General features: G+C 47.5%; 2 protein-coding genes across 12 annotated transcripts in view; both read right to left on the bottom strand.

Annotated features, from left to right (window-relative positions):
* Positions 1–14,122, bottom strand: part of CD151 (CD151 molecule (Raph blood group)) — a 31,922-nt gene extending 17,800 nt beyond the window's left edge. Inside the window, exons 1-3 of one of the 6 annotated variants that reach the window (XM_079308962.1) lie at positions 13,943–14,045; positions 13,295–13,413; positions 602–722 (exon numbers count right to left, since the gene is read on the bottom strand). The gene's annotated coding sequence lies outside the window, so the exon portion shown is untranslated. Of the gene's footprint in view, positions 1–601; positions 723–13,294; positions 13,414–13,942 lie in introns of all 6 variants that reach the window. The other 5 variants (XM_079308964.1, XM_079308966.1, XM_079308963.1 and 2 more) reach the window with 5 other exon arrangements.
* A 2,813-nt stretch (positions 14,123–16,935) lies between these two features.
* The window catches only part of CRACR2B (calcium release activated channel regulator 2B), a 45,065-nt gene continuing 42,555 nt past the window's right edge, over positions 16,936–19,445 (bottom strand). For all 6 annotated transcript variants that reach the window (XM_079309082.1, XM_079309080.1, XM_079309079.1 and 3 more), the window contains exon 18: positions 16,936–19,074. In XM_079309082.1, coding sequence (XP_079165208.1) covers positions 18,990–19,074 — 85 coding nt within the window. In that variant the 3' untranslated portion in view covers positions 16,936–18,989. The remainder of the gene's footprint in view (positions 19,075–19,445) is intronic.

Genomic DNA, 19,445 nt, shown 5'->3' with positions numbered 1-19,445 from the left:
TATTTAAAAGTATCGATTTTTGAGTGATAGCAAGCAAATTGGGATCCAAAACATCAGTGACAACTCTTCCACAGATAACTCACACACCACAACTTTCATAACTTCTAACACCTTTGCCAAAGCACACAAGAAAGACTTGCTCCAGGAAATCCCACTGCACCCATGCTATAACAAAAGTGCAATCACCGGGCACCCTGCTGGCCTGGAGGGAAATATTCCACTGGAGACTATCTGAGCTGGGCCAGATAACCCTGGCAGCCATCAGCAAACAAAGCAGACGTCCTTCCCTTGGTATGTGCAGTGCAGGTGTGGGCCAATAACTTTAATCTTCAGCAAACTCACAGACATTCTTTGTCAAGGCTAAACTCCAGCCTTTGAAAGCATGACCTCTTGAGCTCCCTCTCTGTAAGATGAAAACATTACCACTGATGCTTTACCTACCCCACTGAACATCCTCAGAAAGGGCCTCCAGCTGCTTATCACCTGCCAGAAAGCAGCTAAAAGTAATTTAAGCAAAGCCTTCCCAGGAGAGGAATTCTAAAGCTTGCAGGTAAAAGAGTTCAAATTCACGCCAACATGGATCAGCAGTCTTGACACTGACCTTTCACCACCAAAGCAGTTGATAGCACCAGTGCAAATGTTCAGTCCTCTTCAAAGGCTTTTTTCCACTCCCTGTCTTGTTGCTGGCTCTAGTCTGCTGCTGGATTTAAGAAAGTAGAAAGCTGAAGGAAAAAAGAAGAGAGATGCAGAGAATCATGAACTATGCCAAAGAAATCAATATATGATTATATACTTGGCCATCAAGTCCTTTAAGTAGAGAGCACACGATTTCAGAATACACCTTGTGAATGCATTTGATTAAACTGCAAAGCATGCACTGGATAACAGGGAAGAGCTAAACTGCAGCAGTGGGAAGCATGAACATCTTCTGCTGGTAGAAAGCTGTCAGAACAGGTTTGTATTTACTGCTGCATCCTGCTAATGCTGTTATCAATTCTGTTAAGGCTGTGTACACAAAATGACAGCTCATTCTGGTGCAAAAGGCCTGAAACAACTCCATGAGAAAGCTCAGAAAGATCCTCCTGTGTAGAGCAAAGCCCTTCTTGGAGTTAGTGCCTTGAAGTGATCAAGTTTTCAATCTGATCATGGGCAACCCCACCCTGCCTCCTTCCTCAGCTCTCCCTTCTCATGAAGCCATGTAGACACTGATAGCCACACTCCAGTCATGGAATTCATCCCATCAAGATTCAGTCATGGCAAGCAGGCTGTGGCTTTCCAGCAGCACAGTGGCTTCCAGCTCCTCCAATTTGTTGCCCACACTGAGTGTACCAGTGCAGAGACGCTTCATCTGGGCTGTCAGTCACAACACCTTTTTAGAGAGATCCTCCAGTGTACCCAGTACAAGGCAGAGCAACAGCCTGAGGGCTCTTGCTGGCACACCATTCCTCTAACCTTGGCATGTCATCCCAAGGCTTGTCATTTCTGTGGGGGCAGCTAGGCTGCATAATGCTGCTGTACTGGAAATTGGCCTCTTGCATCCCCTCTTTTCCCTGCTTTCCTAAGGCAGAGGGTCCCAAACTTTTTGCGACCACTGGTACTGCCACAGCCTCATCCATCTCACAGCCTCATCCATCTCACCTTCATCCTACAGCAGGCAGGTCTGAATCTCCCTGCAAGGCTTTCACTGGCACTGCAGGCAGCAGGATGGAAGAGAAGATAATAACAAGTATTCCTCCTTAGCCTGTTTGGATACTGAATCAATGGTCTTTGATATACACCACGACACCAAGTTACTTCACAAAGTAAGCCTGAGGCTTAAGCTCCTATCTACTGCCCAAAGAGAGAGATGGAAGTTGTAATACTTCCTGACTTGCCTGAGTGGGATAATGGAGAGTTTGAAAATCACCTAGGAAGAGGGGAAAAAAAAAGATACTTTTTATTAGCAGATCAAATTTAACAATCCCTAGCCATTTTAACTTCCTCTTATGTTCAAGTAGGGGGTTCCTTCAGGTCTTTGCCTAGCCCAGTATGGACACACCTTCATTTATAACTAGCTTGAATTACTTCTGCTTCCATTCCCTATGAAAAATGATGCCAATAAGAGCCAGAAACTTGTTAATTCACATTACTACACAGCCTCTAGGCCATAAAAACATCTCTTCAGAGAAACAAGTGAAAGTTCCATTTCTTGTGCCATTGGAAAGCAGGCCAAACAAAGTTCCTGGGTTTGTTAATTAAAGGTCAGATAAAGGAACTTTCTGAGGAAATAAGGAGAGTAGAAAAGGCACAGCAATAGTTCTTAAACATCCTCTTGGGGCTGGGCTCAAACTCTCCAACACCAGCCCTAGTGCCCTGCCCTTTATTCACCTGCTTCATGCAGTTCCCTAGCTCCTGGCTTTTCAGAAGGAAAGCTGACCCAGGACACAAAGCTCAGTGCTTTGCTTTGCATCTCTGCATGTTGGAACGTGCTGCAAAGTCAAAGTACTTGTGCCTAGGGCTGGAGAGAATGCAGAACACAAGTCAGACACCCATTGGGGAGGAAAAGCTCCTTCTAAGGAACTGTCATTTAAATCTGGGGGGGAGAGGTGGGGCAGGCACACAGAAAAGATTTTGGTCAACACCCCTCCTCCTTGACATCTCTGCTTGACCCTACTCTTGACTGGGAGCACACTTTTCCAAAGAGCTGAGAGGGGGGTAAGTTCCCACTCTGGGAGTCTGGGAGGATCTCAGATCAATACTCTGTGTCTAGGCAACATCTCCACGGGCATAAGACAGCCTTGCTGTCACCCCTCAGGATCTTTGCCAAATTCCTCCTTTCTTCTGACCTGGCTCAAGCTGCCTCAAGAGAGATGTAGCCCCCAAACTCCTGCTAATTTTGATGAGAGCCAGGTATGCAGAGAGGAGCTGCATGCCTAATACACCTGAGCAGTCACCTGCTCTTTGAGACAAGAGCTGTCTCTCCAGAGAAGAGCACTCGGCCCTCTCACTCATATTTTCAAGACTGTTTACTCCCCAGCAGAGGGGCTTACTGAAGCATAAATAACAATAAGCCCAGATTTCAAACTCAGCAAGGATTTACATGTTCAGCACCACCCACATACCTGCAAATTAAGTGTTTTATGAGGGGGTTATCCAAACTGGGTGAGGGATCCTTGAGGATAACAAGGACCTTGGCATAAAACCAATTTTACAACCATTAAGAAAAGAAAGCATGAGAGAGAAAGATAAGAGTGATCGAGCATGCCTGGGACTGTGTGTCTGTACCCTAGCACTGTTTCACTACAAAGCAAACAAAAAACCCTTCCCTGACAAAACATTCACAGTCAGCCACAAGCTGAGGGCAGAAAGCCCACATCTCCTGCTCCCAGAAGTGGGTAAGCAGGGAAACAAACAGCCCCTCCAAGCACCCAGCTCATCAGGAGCTGGAAGTCAGGCAGAGACCAGCACCCACTGTGTGACCAAGGGAAACTCCTTCTGCGTCAAACAACATCCTCTTGTAGCCCATAAGGCCTCCTTTATCCCGAAGGATCCCAAAGCACTTTTCGCTATTTATACACAGGAACCACTTCACTAGTCATTGAACTGAGGAGAGGGACAATAACCCTCTCTTTTCTCTCACTGGAGGCAGCAGAAATCAGTGCCTGGCTGTGTTTGCAGAGAGCTCATAGCAATGAGGGTTTGACACAACAAGGAGCAATAGTTCAGATAGGTCAGGGTCAGTCAACAGACAAGGCAAACTCTTCACTGCAGCCTATTATTGCTATTTTAAATTCTCTTTTCCCAACTCTGTTCATAAGCATTGTGGGTTTTCTTTTGTATGGGGTTTTCTTTTCCTTTTTTTTTTTTTAAGCAGGGCTTTGTCCGCTGGAGAATTTACCAGTAGCATTAAACCACATTTCTAAACAAAACATTTTGTGCCGAATCAGCCTTCTGCCTGATCCCTTCCTATTCATTATCTTCCTATTCATCCCATTCATTTTGAGCCCAGTGCTCAGAAGCGAAGCCACTGGGTTCTCAGTGTTTTCAGAGAGTGCTCACAAAACCTCCCTGCCCTGTAGCCATGCCAGTACTAGAACCAAGTCAACAAGCACTAAAAGACCTGGGAAGATAGAAATCCTCCCAGCCTCCACAAAGCCTATTCAGGCAACTCTGCACAGGAATTCAAAGCACTCTCCAAATAATTTTTTTGCTCTCTACAAAGAGCTGGGTTTTTACACAGTGGTTTGAGCTGAGGGCAAAGACTAACCAAAGAACACATGCTGTATTGTAGCTACTACACAGTGACTCAAAATCTGGCTGCAGTTCTCAGTGGAGTTTTGCTTCCTACAGATCTGTACATTGAAAAGGTGCTCAGCTAAAAGCCAGTAGATTTTCTACCTCCCCACAGTATCAGGTGCATATCCCATGGCAGACTGTCATTTTCACTGCACCAAACTCACAAACAAATCATGGGGCTTAAAATCCCACTGTCAAAAACATATGTAGCAGTTTTTGGGAGAGAGGGCAGGCAATTGATGTGTCACCACAAGATACATTTCTAGCCTCTCAATCACACAGTGTTCTACAATTTCACTGCCTGAAAGATCCTCTGCCTCCTCAAAGCACCTCAATAAAGAAAAAAGAGAGCAGGTTATAATAGGAGCACAGAGATATTAAGTGCCTCTCCCAGCAGAGAGAAGGGGTGAATCTGCCCTCCTCAACATCCATCCTCCAGCAGCCAAGCTGTCCTGTCTGCTGGAAGACCAATGCAGAACACAAACCCATAAACCACAAAGTTTGCAAGTTACTTGTTAGTACTGCCTTGCCTGTGCCCAAGACACCTGACTGCAAACAGCACAAAGCAAGAGGTGCACAAAAACCCACACCAGCTTCAGCTTTTGCACAAAAACTTGTTTTGTTTTGAGTGAGTTGTTCCTGTTCTCACTTTCTGTGGTGCAAACAAGCAAAGTAAGTCTCTGGAGTCATCCCACACATCTTTCCCAGGCAGCCTGCCTCACTGTGAATTCCACTAAAATAATATTTTAAAAGCAGTTGACAAGGGATTTGGCAGTAGAAACCACGGTTAACATTCTTAGTGCTTCAGACCTTTGCTGATTAGCTCAGGACTGGTGCCAGCCATGCCAGAGAAAACCTCTGAGCATGTCAGCAGTGGAGCAGGTACCTGCAGTACCAGGAAGGGGATGATGCACTTTGCAGTGCCCTGGCACACAGACAGAAAGGGGAACATCATGCAGACAGAAGCAGCCACAGATGCCAGTGACAACTTCAGGAGCCTCCCTTTCTACCCAGAATATCCTCATGTGGGAACACTCCCACCTGAAAATACCCACTTTGCTAACAGCAGCATCAGGAATGGCCAAGAAATCTCTTCTGACCATCAGTCCTCATATACCCCCAGTAACATTGTCTCTGGAGGTGCTCTGAAGCGGTCACTGAACAATGTGAGGAGTTATATTCCTCTCCACAGCTAAAATCACTTTATTAGACTCAGATCAAATATCAAACACAGTCAAGGGCAATTAAATGGCATTTCATTTCCCAGAGCTGTAAGTCGAAGTTCATAGGAGCTGTCTCCCTCCTGTTGCTATAGGAGCAGCACTGGAAACAATGCTCAATCCAAACTGCCTTGAAAAGGATCGTTCTTCCAGTAAAATTAAACAACTCCCAGCCAAAAATAAAACATTCCTCCCCCTTCCGCCCTGCCCTCATGCAGCACGTTTTAATGACTCCACCAAAACCATTTACGCAGCTGTTTTTGGAGCAGCCTGCGAACTTGACCGGGAGGCAGCAGCGAGTGGATAAACAACCGGAGGCAAGGGCTGCCTGCAGGCAATTACTGGCTGGCCCTTCACCAGGCTGGCACCAGGAGACAAGATACTAAGACCCTGGTTCCAAAGCACACACACCACGAATCTCCAGAGAAATCCCCCAGCCCCATGCCAAAAAGGCTTCTCTGAAACACCTTGATCTGCCGGTGGCACGGGGAGCTGGGCTTGCTCTGGTCAAGCAAAGGCACAGGCAAAGGGCAGCTCTCCATGAAGGGGACAGAGCCACGGTCTGTACAGAAACTTTGGCAAGTCTGTCTCAGTGCACATCCTGGTTCTGGCTGGCACAGAGTCCGTGTTCTCCTTAGTAGCTGGTACAGTGCTGTGGCTTGGATTTAGTATGAAAATGTTGATAACAAACATGTTTTGGTTGTTGCTAAGTAGTGCTTACCCTAGACCAAGGACTTGTCCGTTTCCCACGCTCTGCCATTAAGGAGGTGCACAAGAAGGGAGGGAGCACGGCCAGGAGAGCTGATCCAAACTAGCCAGAGGGATGTTCCACACCATAGAATGTCAGGCTCAGGATATAAACTGGGGGGAGTTGGCCTGGAGCTGCTGATCATCACTGGGGAACAGGCTACAGAGTTGTGCTGTGCATCATTTGTGTTTCTTGGGGTTTATTCCTCTCTCACTCTCCATTACTGCTATTGTTATTATTAAAATGATTACTACTATCGTTATATTTTACATTGGTTCAATCGATAAATTGCTCTTATCTCAACCCATAACTTTTAATTATATTCATTTACTGATTATCTACCCCATTCCACCAGGGCAGGGGCATGAGGGAGGGGTGGCTGCTTGGTACATAATTGCTGGCTGGGGTTAAACCATGACAGTGTAATCATCCACTTCATTTAGAACTGGCAAGGAAAAGGAAGTGGGAAACGGTTCTAACAAATGCCAGCACAAAAGAGCTGGACTTCAAACGAAGCAGGAAAATGCTGCAGGGGATTTCTCCACCAAACCACCCTCCTGTTAACTTAGCATTCTATGAAGAAGCTTCAATAAAGGAAAGCCTAAAATTACTTTGAAACTTAATCCTCCCCACAACCACCCCATCCACCTTGGAAGTCAATTTTCAAGTCAAGAGGAACCATTATCATCTCATCTGATCTCCTGTTATTTTAAAGGTTAACATTTAAAGGCTAAAAGGAGCTCACTCTATATTCTACAGTAGCACATTCTGGCCTTCGATAACCCTCATAGACCAAGAACGCTCAAGAACACTCCAGGAGATGGGAGAAATTATACTTTGTTCCCTCAGGACCCTCTAAAAACATAACTGGCCCATCTCCAGCATTCAGACTTGTTTGAGCTCAGCAGAAAGCAGCAGAGCACTTTGCTCTCCATTGCTGGGCAGACTCATTATCCATCTTTCAATTCATCCAATGCCATTAGTGAGCAGAAGAGGAAAAGCAGTCCACAGCATGGCTCACTTGTAGATTAAGACTCACATTAAGTCCTTATGCACTAAAAGCAAAACATATCCAAGAGAAAATCCAAGAAGAACACAGCCAAAAGTTTCTTCAGAAACCGAGTCACAATCTTCAATACTAAACACCCACTGTGAAATGAGGTCCCCTCTAGGACAACAATAGGAACCCAAAAAACAAAACTCAACTTGGCTTTTGAAGAATTTAGAAGAAACTCTAAAATCCATGCTGGAAATAAGCAGGTCAGTTCCAGCACAGAAAATATTCCACCTCAGCCAAAAGAGAGTTCTAGCTCTGACTGTCCAGAGCAGGATAATCAAGGGAGAGGGGACCAGAGCTGGCCACACATGGTTATCAGTGTCAAAAATTATAAGGATACTGCTGATCCACAGCAGTTGTGCTCTCATACACAGGGAAATCAGCTTCCCACTTATCCCCTTGCAAATCTGCTGTCGATAAGAATCACATTGATGTAACAACAATAATTTATTTTGGATACTCTCACTGCTCTCATAGAAGTTGGCTTCCCCCTCCCTTTTTTTTTTTTTTTAAAGATTGTTAAAATTCCTGATGAAGTAGCAAACGATAAAATCCTTTTTTTTTCTCCAAGGGGGTTCTCTTCCACATGGAGACAATTGAAGTCAGAGTAAAGCTCATGACCAATGAAAGAAGAGGTTTCCCTCTGCAACTGTCTGCTTCTCCCTCCTCCCAGGCTTCCAGTAGCACACCTGTGAGTCAGGAACCACACTTCCACAGTGCCTGAGGGCAAACTGCCCAGTGAAGTTAGCAACTAGGATGCTGTCCAGGTCTAAGCACAGTGGTTTAAGTTCCCTTTTTAATTACTGTCTCAGACTCACTGCACACACCAGAGGTAAGCCCTGGGGAGTGCACAATGGACAGAACAGGCTTTTGTTTGGCTCCCCAGAGCCCATTTCTGAGGCTGAGCACAGCCTCATTCCTCAAACATGAGCTCAGCCAGACACCTGCACTCTTTCCCTGCTCAGGAGAAGGAAAAAATCCAGACAACTGGGACTAAAAGGTGCAGGAACCAGACTGATAAGCTCTTCCTCCCCAAATATAAGAAGAGGTCCACCCAATAACCAGAAACATGTCCTTTTAGAAACCCTCCAAGTGGGTAAGGTACATTGGACACCACACCAAATGTCACCTTCACCTCTGGCAGACCTCTCATCTTTAGCCAAGTCTCTCAGCAAAGATGGAAGAGGGCTACCCCACACAGCAAGGGGCAACCTGAAACCAGCTACAGGTCAGTTCCTCAGCAAATGGTACACAGGACTGGACTCACCCTTTCTATGCTTCAACAGCAAAACCACAAGCATGAAGCCAAACACTTTCCCATCCATACATTCCTTTCACACAGCACTTGTCCACAAGACTCTTTCCTGCTCCCACGTGTCCCCATGCCTGGCTTCTACACTCACTGTGCATCCCTGGGATGGCACACACAGCTCCCACCACCTCCCTGGGAGCTCTGCATGGAGCTTACAGTGATCTTGGACAAAAGGAGACAACCATCTCTGTTCCTAGGGCAGTGTGGGGGGGACATGTGGGATATGAATTCCTCCCTTCTGGATTCCACCAAAGCTAAGAAGAAATACTGACATTCAAAAGCCATGACTCACGCCTGCCTTGTCAGGCACCACAAAAGTCCTGCTCACTGGCTGGCATGCCAGAAATGTCAGCATGGCTGCCATCTGCCAGTTGGCTCTGACAGCAGATAAACTTGACCAATACCATCCCTCCTCCTCCTTTTCTTTATTGTTGCAGCACGGTGGACAGTGAGGGTCGGAGTACTCCCTAAAAACCACAGAGGCATTGTGGCTGCTACTCTAGCAGATAAGAGGTCAGCGACATACTCCAGACAAAACAGAAACCTCTCCCACAGTAATTCCTACCTCCCACAGTAATTCCTACCTCAAACCACTCTTGGTCTCAGTTTTAACTGAATTCCATTAGTGAAGGAGCCAACAAATCCATTGTTCATCCTCCAGCTATGCTGATAAGTCATATGCTTGTACTGAAAGAGCTGCCAAGGAATACTTCTAGTCTGTGTTGAGCTGACTGCACTCCTGTCTAAGATGCTCCTACTGAGCTGTACAGCACTCTTCTGGCTGGGACTGGAGAGTCCAGCAAGATCTAAATGCAGCCCAGACTCCAAAACACACCTTTATTCTGCCATGCGATGCCAATAGTGCAAAATAGAAATCGTCTGCTTGATGTTTTGACTGTCCACTTCTTCCCCATGGGAGCAGAAGTGTTCCAGGGTGAGGTACCAGACACATTTTCACCTCATCCATTTGTACAGCACAGCAGATCTTTCTCCCACAGCATCTCCAAAAGGTGTTTCCTCCTTTAAACGCATCCCTCTCCTACAGTGGCAAAGACATCTGGGAAACATGCTGCAAATTTCAGCCCAATTCCACTGATTCTTAAAGAGTATTCATCTTCCACATCACAGCTACAAGGACACATTTCACCAAAGCACAGGCACTCACCCTTACAACTCTTTCCACTGCTCCAGCTCCCCAACATTGCTTTCTTTCTTACAGAAGTAAAGAAAATCTGCGTTGAACAAGTGAACTTTGCTCCTTCTGTATTCTGGCACCAGCCACAGATAACAACCAATGGTCAATGCCAAACATTTCATGTCATTTTCTCTATGAAGCTTCATTACTGCCGCCAGGAACAACCCGTGGGTCTGAGCAACATCCTCTCCAGCACCTCCCCTCCCACAGATCTCATTTGCACCTCTCTTAAGAGGCTGTGCCACACCCCACATCCTCCACACTCCCTCTCTGGGATGCACTCACCTCAGCAGGTAGGAGAGGTGGCTCCGTGGCAGCCTGCAAGGGATGCAGGCAATGCAGCATCAGTCAAGAGTTGCACAGTGTGTATTTGCATTGTTGCATCTTGCAGACAGTGCCTGCAGACCAGCACCCAATTGAATTTAAACAGATGCCAAGGACCCTCCCTCAACTGCTGCAGAACAGAATTCCTGATATCCCTTATGCCACTAAACCAGTATCCTGACTCCAATAATATTCACCACTACTGGCATCAAAAGCATGCATGAAATATATACACAGACACATACATATATATAACTCCATGAAAAGCCCAGCTGGCATGTCATGGCATCAATTCATGCTTGCATCCTTCTAAGGAGATGGACACACTTTCAGTCCCACGTTGAGCTTACTGCACTCTGGCCCTGCAGAGCAGTTTTCCAACTTGGACTGGGGTCATAACCACCTGACCAGCACAAGTAACTCAGGCTAGAAACCAAGCTGGTCACACCCAGACCCCAAAACATACCACTTACTCAGCCATGAATTCCAGGAGTGGAAAATAGTAATCACCCTCCTGCTCATCTTGCCAAGAGTTTTATTACTGCCAGCAGCCAGGACTTAGTAGGACTCCCTGAATCCATTCCCCAGGATCCCAGTGTGCTGAGATCACAACCAGAGGAGTCTGGCAGACAGGACAGAAAGGAGCACTGAAGGGAGATGCCCAGCAGCAGTGCTGCTGCTACAGGGCAGATCCCTGCCAAGAGGGCCTGGCAGCCAACAGCTTCTGTGCTGTGGGGAGGGATGGAATGATGCACTCCCACAGAACTGACAGAACACCTCATCTCCGTTCCACACACCTGCCATCCCTCATTTCTCCCTCCACACCCTGGCTTCAGACACAGGGTAGCAGGGAAAAGCACATTTCTCAAAGACTGGGAAGATGGTTACCATCCCAGGGAAAAGTTCTGTTAAAATCCAAGTACAAAAAGGATGGGAAAATTATTTTACAGTGACATTGCTAATTTCATTTCAACTCTGCTGTAGTAAAAGAAAAATCACATTCAGGGTCTGAAAGGCAGGATGAGCAAGTGAAACAGAAGGAGACCTGGTCTACATCCTTAGGATCTTGAAGGTTTTTAAACTACCAGGGAGATTTATGCTTCTGTTCCTCAAAGCCAGAGAAGCTGAGATGAGCTGTCATTTCCAGGAGCTCCCCTCCCTCAGGCTTTCCATGACCTCAGCTGTCAGTGCACATGCTCAGGGAGAGCTGGAGATCACCCAGTGTTGAGCACAAGAGCAGAAAGCAGAGTTGAGGGGTAGAACATCCTCTCAGGAGGCTTAAGGAACAAGGCTGATGAGGCCACTGGGGATAGTAACAGTAAACTGAGAGATGAAAAAGCACAGCTACCCTTTTTGTTTTCCAGAGGCTGTCAATTTTTTTCTTTCTCAGCTTCTGCCTTAAACAGAAGGCACAAGAAGAAGAGAGGGGCAGTGTGATTGCTTTATAAATGACCAGGTTACCTGGGAATGCCAGACAGGATAGTCTGCCACAAGCAGGTACACATGGTAATAGAGATGTCACACAAACACACATAAATACACATTTTCCTTCCATCCATAACCAACAGTTCAATGCATTCCTGAGATAAGAAGCCAAACTATGTAGAAGGAACAAGTGAATTTGCCAGTGGGATGACCTGGCTAGAAGAGGCACAGCTCTCTAATCAACCCCCTCAGGGCTGTCTCAAGAGCAAGGGAGTTGCTGCCTTCTGTGCACGCATGATGGAAACAGTTCAAGCCATGATACAACTTTAATTTGCTGGGAATTACAGGCCTGCTGGAAAGTTCCTAAGAGGAAAGAGAGCCCTTCATCAGCCACTCCCACCTAGCATTTTTGCTTGACAAAGGAATACAAGCAGCTTTCTTCCACCCCCTTATTGAAGAATGTATCACACCCAAAGAGAGAAACCTTCGGAGGCTGCACTGGAAGTAGCAAATAAAACCCGTTTAACACACTTGCCTTGAGTTAGGAGAAATAAAACCCGTTAAACTCTTACAAAATGTACCACAAGAGGGACTAACTACCTCAGACTCCAGAATAAAATAAAGTGTCACACATGGGACGTTATTTCAAGCACTTAGAGAAGGTGATGTGTTATTGTTCTCTGAAGCCAGCACACAGCAGGGAGTGCCAGGACTTTTACTAGGCAATGGTGGGAGTCATTCTCCTCCACTGCAGAAGCCACAGGACAATGATCACAAAGAACAGTTTGGAATGAAACAAGCTTTTTGCAGAAACACAGCATATGACCCGAAGTAAATAGAGGCCAGGAACTCAAAGACACCATCAGCAAACCAGAGAGCAAGGATGTGATCTGAGGCGAGTTACATGGAGGAGCTCCAAAGCTGCCACCTTCTCCAGCTTGCAGCCCAAAGTTTCCAGTGAGGGCCTCTGACACAGAAGTGCTGGCAGGGCAGAGCAGCTGCAGCAAACCAGAGCCCAGGCCAACCTGTGCAAACCAGCACTGTGCCTCTGACAGGGACCTGCCACCAGATGTGTCACATGGAGTGTAAGTGATGCTACCCCAGCTTCCAATGATCCACAGACTGGGAACCGCCTGTCCTAGGCACACAAAATGCTTCAGAGAATATGAAAGCACTGAAACTTTTGCACTGACTTTTCTAGTTACCACGAGCTCAGCAAGAGCTCAGCCAAGTCAGGCACTCTGCTTCCTCCACCACAGACAGTCCTTTGCCAGCAATGAGAGTCACCCAGGAGGACTGGGATGGAAGGGACCAGGGATGGAAGGACTAGGATGGACATTTGTCTGATTCTGGCACACTACGAGGCTCTTCAGCCTCCACAGTACCAGCTGGTAAGACCAAAAGCTTCCCTAAGAACCTTAGCAATGGCCATGAAGGTCACAAAGGAAATGTACTTTCTCTAAAGGGACTTCTTTCAAAACTGTTTGAGCAAAACTGCCTCTGATGGGTGATGCTATGTCAATCAACCCTCGTTCTAGGAGGCACCACATGAACCCTCACAGAAAGCCAGGAAGTGCTGTAGGAGGACAAAGGAAATGAAGCAGTGCAGAATTTAAGGGATGCTATAGAGTAGCCTGAAATAAAGACATGTCATTGCTAAAAATTCAACAGGATACTGCAACAAGTTGATTACAAAAGCCCTCAGGAAAAGTAAGACTTGAAAAAAAAAATATATTACCACAGTTGATGTTGTTCATGAGAAGACAAGAAGAAGCAGCTACTTGTAAAGATTCCTCATGGCAAGCAACAGCACGGTGCAGCAATAACCCGCTGCCATCAGCTCCCCATCTGATGCAGCTTCCAGAAAAAGAAAGGATCAGGACATCGCCTGTGTGGTAAACAAGCGCCCGCTCTCTCCCTCCTCCGCCTCCAAGGGTCCCACAAGCCCATGGCAAAGGCCAACACTTTATTTGTACTACAGGGAAACCTGACCCAACAAAAGGCGGAGGGGGGTAACAATCGTTTCACAAGATTTACGGCAACACTCAGAACACCTTGACTAATTTCGCGGGCTGCGCGAAGTTTATGACACCACCCGCAACAGGTTAAAACACTTTTCTAAGGAAAAAGAAAACAGAAGCATGCGAGGGCCGAGTCCCCGCCACAGGGCGCTGGAGGGGAAGCAGAGCAGCGCGGCGGCAGGGCCGGGTCCCCACGGGTGCGGGGTGCCGGCAGGGCGAGGGAGCGCCGGCCCGCTGCCTCACACACGGGCCCGGGGCCGCGCTCTGCCCGCTCTGCCCCGCTCTGCCCCATCCCGTTCCGGCCCCGCTCCCTCAATCCCGCCGCCCCGTCCCGCGGTGCCGCCATTTCGGGCGCTCCGCCTCACCCTCGGCCGCCGCTCCGCGCCGCCGCACGCCCCGACCTGCCGCGCCGCCGGGAGGGAGCGGGCGGGCGGCGACGGCAGCTCCTCCGGAGGGGCGGGAGGGAGGCGCGGCCGGCCCGGCCCGGCCCTGCCCGGCCCAGCCCGGGCCACCTCCCCCGGCCCCGGCCGGCCCCGCTCGCCCCTCAGGCCGCGGCTGCCTTTGCTCCGGGCGCCGTCCGCAGCCTCGGCTCCTGCGCCTCACGTCGCCCTTTGCATTGCCGCAGGCAACACATTACAGCCAACTCCAATTCCAACGGAGCGGCTTTTTTTTTTTTTTTTTTTTTTTCTTTAAAGGCGGCAAACCTGCTTGTTGAAAGTGTTCTCCAGAAAACACGCCGTAAATCGAGATCAAGCCCCGACTGGCACACTGCCTCATCCCCCGTTACCTCAGTGGAGCGCAGCCCGTGTACTGCTGTGCTGAGCAGCAGCTCTGTGCGAGGGATGCTCCCAGGAAAAGACCCGCGCCCTCTCCACGGCTCAGTGCCCTCACATGGTTTTTCAGGAGTGGGAGGAAGAGAGGATATTGGGCAGGGAAGGGAAAAGCCGGTTCAGAACCTCCTGGGTGTTTACCTTAACCCCTCCATGTGCCCAACTCAGAAATCACTTCATCCTTCCCAAGGAGCGAGCTCGCTTTAGCTCAGAGCTGCTGGAGAACCAAGTGACCAAACAGAACCTTGGGGGATCAGCTTGCTTGCACACTGACAGATTTGAGACAGTCAATGGCAGAAGCTGGAAGCCACAAGAGACACCGGCCCCTGCCGAGGTCCTGCCCTCCTTGGTGGAGCCCGGGGTAGCACTGGGCCACTGCCTCCTTACCATGTCCAGCGACTTCATGCCCAGACAGGAAAACACATAACCCCCCACCCTGGCAGATTTGGGTCAGCAAATAGGCATGATCCAGGCACAAAAGCTCCCTTGTGCTTGGGAGAGCCTGCAGGTAAAGGCGAGATGCACCACAGGACCTCCGCCTCCCTGGCCTCAGTTTATTGCTAGAGTAATAGATTTTTTTTACTGTAGTTACTTGTCCACCTTGAGGAGACTAATTTTACCTGGTTGGGTCTCCCATGGTCTAGTATTTTCAGAAGTAGCACAGAGCTACACTTGTGTTTGCAGCATCATATATTCGTATATAAACATGCCCTGCAGGCTGGAGGGGCTGGAGCCGGGTTATTGTAGCCATGCCAACTAAAATTTCCATGTGACTCATCAACAGCCAGATAAGTAATGAGCTGAGCGCCTGCTAACAAAGCTCTGAACTGCAGGGCTGTGGGTCTATTGGCACTGAACAGGAGATTGCTAAACAGAGCATTTGAAGGTGTGTAAAAGGCTGTGAGATACATTATAGTTGGAGATGAAGTACTTGGTCAATATATATGTTTATAGTCTAAGCAATCAACAAGTAAAAAGATCATGAAAAGACACAAACAGAAGATGGTGACAGGACAAAAAATAATGCGTGACAGGATGACCCCCATAGCAGGAACTCATCAATTGTATGTAAATGGCAGTTCCCTTGGAGTTTAGGCTGCTGGAATAAAGAAGGCAGTAGAAAACATCTCAAACCTTTGCAATTCCTGCATTTGTCCTGTGGAAAAGCTTCAAAATTAACACCGTGGCTTAATGCTCTCTTTTCAGCCCTGTTTTGGCTTTTCAAAGAGATGCTGTCAGCCTAATCCTCTTATGCTTACCCTTAGCATATTGACATGAAACAGACAAGTGAAAGCAAATCAGAGTGAGGTCCCTTTGCTGGCCTGCAGAGATTTGTGGGACCATGGCTACTTATCAGAGCAGCTGCCTTTTGTCCCTACACCTGACTGTGTACACAGGTGCACTACTGCATGTGCCAGGATTAGGCTTCCCAGGCTGTAAGAAGAGTATTTTCTTGTGATGTGATTCCAACATACCTTACAGATTATCTGCAAAAAGTCATTTATTCACTAAGAGGCTGGAGCCAATATGGTGAATGGATAAGCCCCCCAGGCAATCTTATTTTGCATCCTCCCTCCTCTTATGCCCCCTCAGGATATCCCATTATTTGCATTTATGCTGCAGTTTCCAGCAGTCACTTACAAAGGGCGGCTGATCCCAGAGCTTCCATTTAGAGGCAGAAGAGATTCTGACAAAAAAGAGGGACGTGGTAAAATGAAGAACTTTTTGGAAATTCTGGTCTCAGTTAGGTCTGATATCAGACAGGCTTAAAAACCAGCAACATGCCCCTTGAGACTGTCTGGGTCTTCCAACAGGACATTTAATTATTGTGCTGAGAGACAACAAAAGACCTTCCAGTAATAAACCCCACCCTGCTGCTTACTGTTGTTCAAGCTCAGCCTGCTGAAATTCTGTGCCATTTTGTCATCCTTTAAATAAAAATCCACCCTTTCCTGCTTACAAAAAATATAAGTTACAATTAACTACTTGTGTTATCAGTTTATAGCAGGGGAAATGAGTAATAATATGTTTGGTCAAAACTGCATTGTGATTAGTCCTGTAATGCATGAACATTCAGCTGGAGCCATGCCAGGGGACAAGGATTAAAAGCAGCCAAATAGCTAGCTCTAGGGAAAAGGATGCACGGGACATCAATAAAATAAAGGTTTAGTTCTATGAATACAGCTAACAAGGTGAGAACCTGTTCTCTCTGAAAGCACTACACCCCCAGACATTGGGGAAGTGTCTCCCCTTTTTCTCCTCCATGCCCTGCCTTCCCTAATCAGCTGGAGTCCAGCTTCTTAAAGGAGGATAAAAAAGACTGGTGGTGAATTTCTCCTGAGCTGCCTCCAAGGCATGGGTTCCTGGTTAACTCTTTCCCTGTTTGTCAGACCTCCTGTGTATCACCATGGGGGACAGGCTACTTCCTGAGCAGTGAGAGGGGAAGGACACACTAGGATCATCAGTGATTGAAGATGGGAGGCTGAATGTCCTGCAGTACCTGAAAAAAAGTCTCTCACTACAACCACTTGTAAGACAGTGTTTCTTTATTGTCTGTACTGTTTGCACACTAAGAAAACAAATTTAAGGTTGTACAGTAAAAGAACCTGGCGGTTCTTGCCATTGCAGTATGACAGCACTGATAAAGGTAATACACAGAACTAGCTCATATTTGTGTGACAGCTGTATTTCACACCTTGGGTGTGCTGTGTACAGAACATGGGAGGTGCATGTTCACAACACCTTAGCACGGATTTCCCTTCCCAAACGTCACTTCTTGGAAACACGAGCAGCTCCCCTTGCTCCATTGTAGGTCTTACTCCAGGCTCCACACCAGCTACACTGATTCCTTCAGGGCCTCTTGTAGCTTTCTGATTCCCAGTCTCTGGAAGGTGTTAATGCAGTTAAACAGTGTAAGCCACAGCCAGCCAACAGTAAGGACTGAGCAGGTTCTTACTACTTTTAGCTCTTCCTTTTACTCAGAAATCCTGCTCTTCCAGAGAAAAAACTTCCTCTTTTCCATCAGAAGTAAAGGGCACCAGGAGGATCCATGGAAATTCCTTGTAATACTGATTGTCTGTAGGTGACTCAGAGCACTTTTCCTGCTTGGGATTTTCCCAGCAAAATTTGTGCAATAAATAGACTTTCAGAGTAACCGCCTCATCCCAAGAGAGGAAAGAGCATGAGCAAGGCTTTCCCTATTGCCACAAGGTTTGGGGGCTGCGTCACAGCTGCAGTATCACATCGTGTGCCTGAAATGCCAGAGTCACACACAAAAACAGCCTCGAAGACAAAAGGGGAAAGGGCACTAACAAAAATCTCACTCAATCCCAAGGCTTTGAGAGCCACTGAGCTGCAAACCAGAAAGCATCACACTCCAGAAGCTCCATGCCCAGGGACCGCGGCAGCTTTGCCGACAGGAGCACTTTTGGGGACAGCTCCCACCTCTGTCCGTGCTCCTCCTCGCCCTGCTTTGCCCCACCCCTTAGTGACAAGAAGGCCCTTCCCAATGGGAACAGATTCAGTTCAGCCCTTTGTCAGACCCTTCACCAGTGAAGTGAGGCTGTTGTTCAAAGTCTCTGAAAGAGAAAAAGGTACATTTCACACAGGCAGCTGCCTCGCACTTCCAGCCCAAGGGCATTTGAAAGCACTCTGGTGGGATCTTTCACGACAGCAGGTAAGGCAGTTCTGAGTTTCTGGAGATTCTTCAGGAAAGGGTAAGAGAATGGGAGGAAACAAGCAGCATTTAGCCTTGAAACAGGCTATATATGGCTCCCCTGGTTTGGACAGCACAGCTCCTGCAATGGGCTATGAATCAGCAGCACATGCCAGCGCCTGCGGGTCCCAGGGCAACTGTTCTGTGTTCTGTAAACATACACTAGGACAGTGGAAAGGTCCACAGGGGTGACAAAGCAATGAAAGCCATTGGGATGACTTGTCCTATCCGTTCATACTATAATCACATATGGAATCTGTTAGCTACAATATTGACAAGTCCAACCAAATCCTGCAGTAAATCCAGATCCAGATCTTGTAGGAAGTGGTGGAAGCATTCTCACTCACCACAGCAGGCTCCCAGCTGAGCACTGCTGCTGCAGAACCAAGAGGAGATGCTTCTCTCTGAGACAGATGGATCACTACTTAGAGCTAGCCCAAATTTGAAATAATTTCTTTCTCTCTTACACAGAAATTCTATTTAATGCAGACCCACTGTGTCCTCTGCTCTCTGCTGCTAGGCCACTTCTTTGCCAGAAAGGACAGGAGCAAGACTTCATCCCTTTACAGGGAACCAACAACTCCAGACAAAAAGCCCAGTGTGCGCTACTAGCTAAGACCAGCCAAATTCCCCCAAAGAAGCAGAGCCTCAAGATACCAGGGCTGCATGCAGACTTGGGAAGTACAACAGTGCTGATAATATGCACATTTTAGCCTGATTTATGCCTCAAAATCACAGACTGGATAAAGCTGCACTTTCCCCAAGTCTCTAGAGAGCTGATACCATCAAATTCAGCTTGCTTGAAAGGAACCCCCAGCTTCACGATACAGCATTGGCACATGTCTCTTATGGACACACTGGTGTGCTTTATGTGCAGCACCCTTTCCTCCTGCTGATATCCTCCAGCTGCAGGGCATTCTCCCTCTGCCTGTCTTCTTGTGCAGTCAGCAACCTGGAAAGAGCAGCACAGATCAAGAACAGAGTCTGGTTACTAGGCTCTTCCTGCCAAGGCATTTGTCTCTGCCCTTTGCTCTCCACAAGCCATTTATGATTTACATTTAGGACTGCAAGAAGTGACATGCCCAAAGACTGGACTTCTCTGGAAGCTGGGCTAAATAAACCACACACAGGGATGAGCATGAATTTCCAGGGAACAGGGAAAGAAACTGGACACAGAAAAGGAGGGGGACCATGGCTTAGTACCAGTGTGAGTGGCCTGTGCCTTATTCCCAAGACCCCCTATTGATGTCAGAATCCTGGGTTGTTTGCTCCAGCTGTCTGGGCCATCTTAGGCAGCACCATGGTAATAAAACATGCTGAGAG

The sequence above is a fragment of the Erithacus rubecula genome, assembly GCF_903797595.1.
Source record: "Erithacus rubecula genome assembly, chromosome: 6".
NCBI classification, from domain to species: Eukaryota; Metazoa; Chordata; class Aves; order Passeriformes; family Muscicapidae; genus Erithacus; species Erithacus rubecula.
This window is presented reverse-complemented; position numbering and strand designations above follow the sequence as displayed.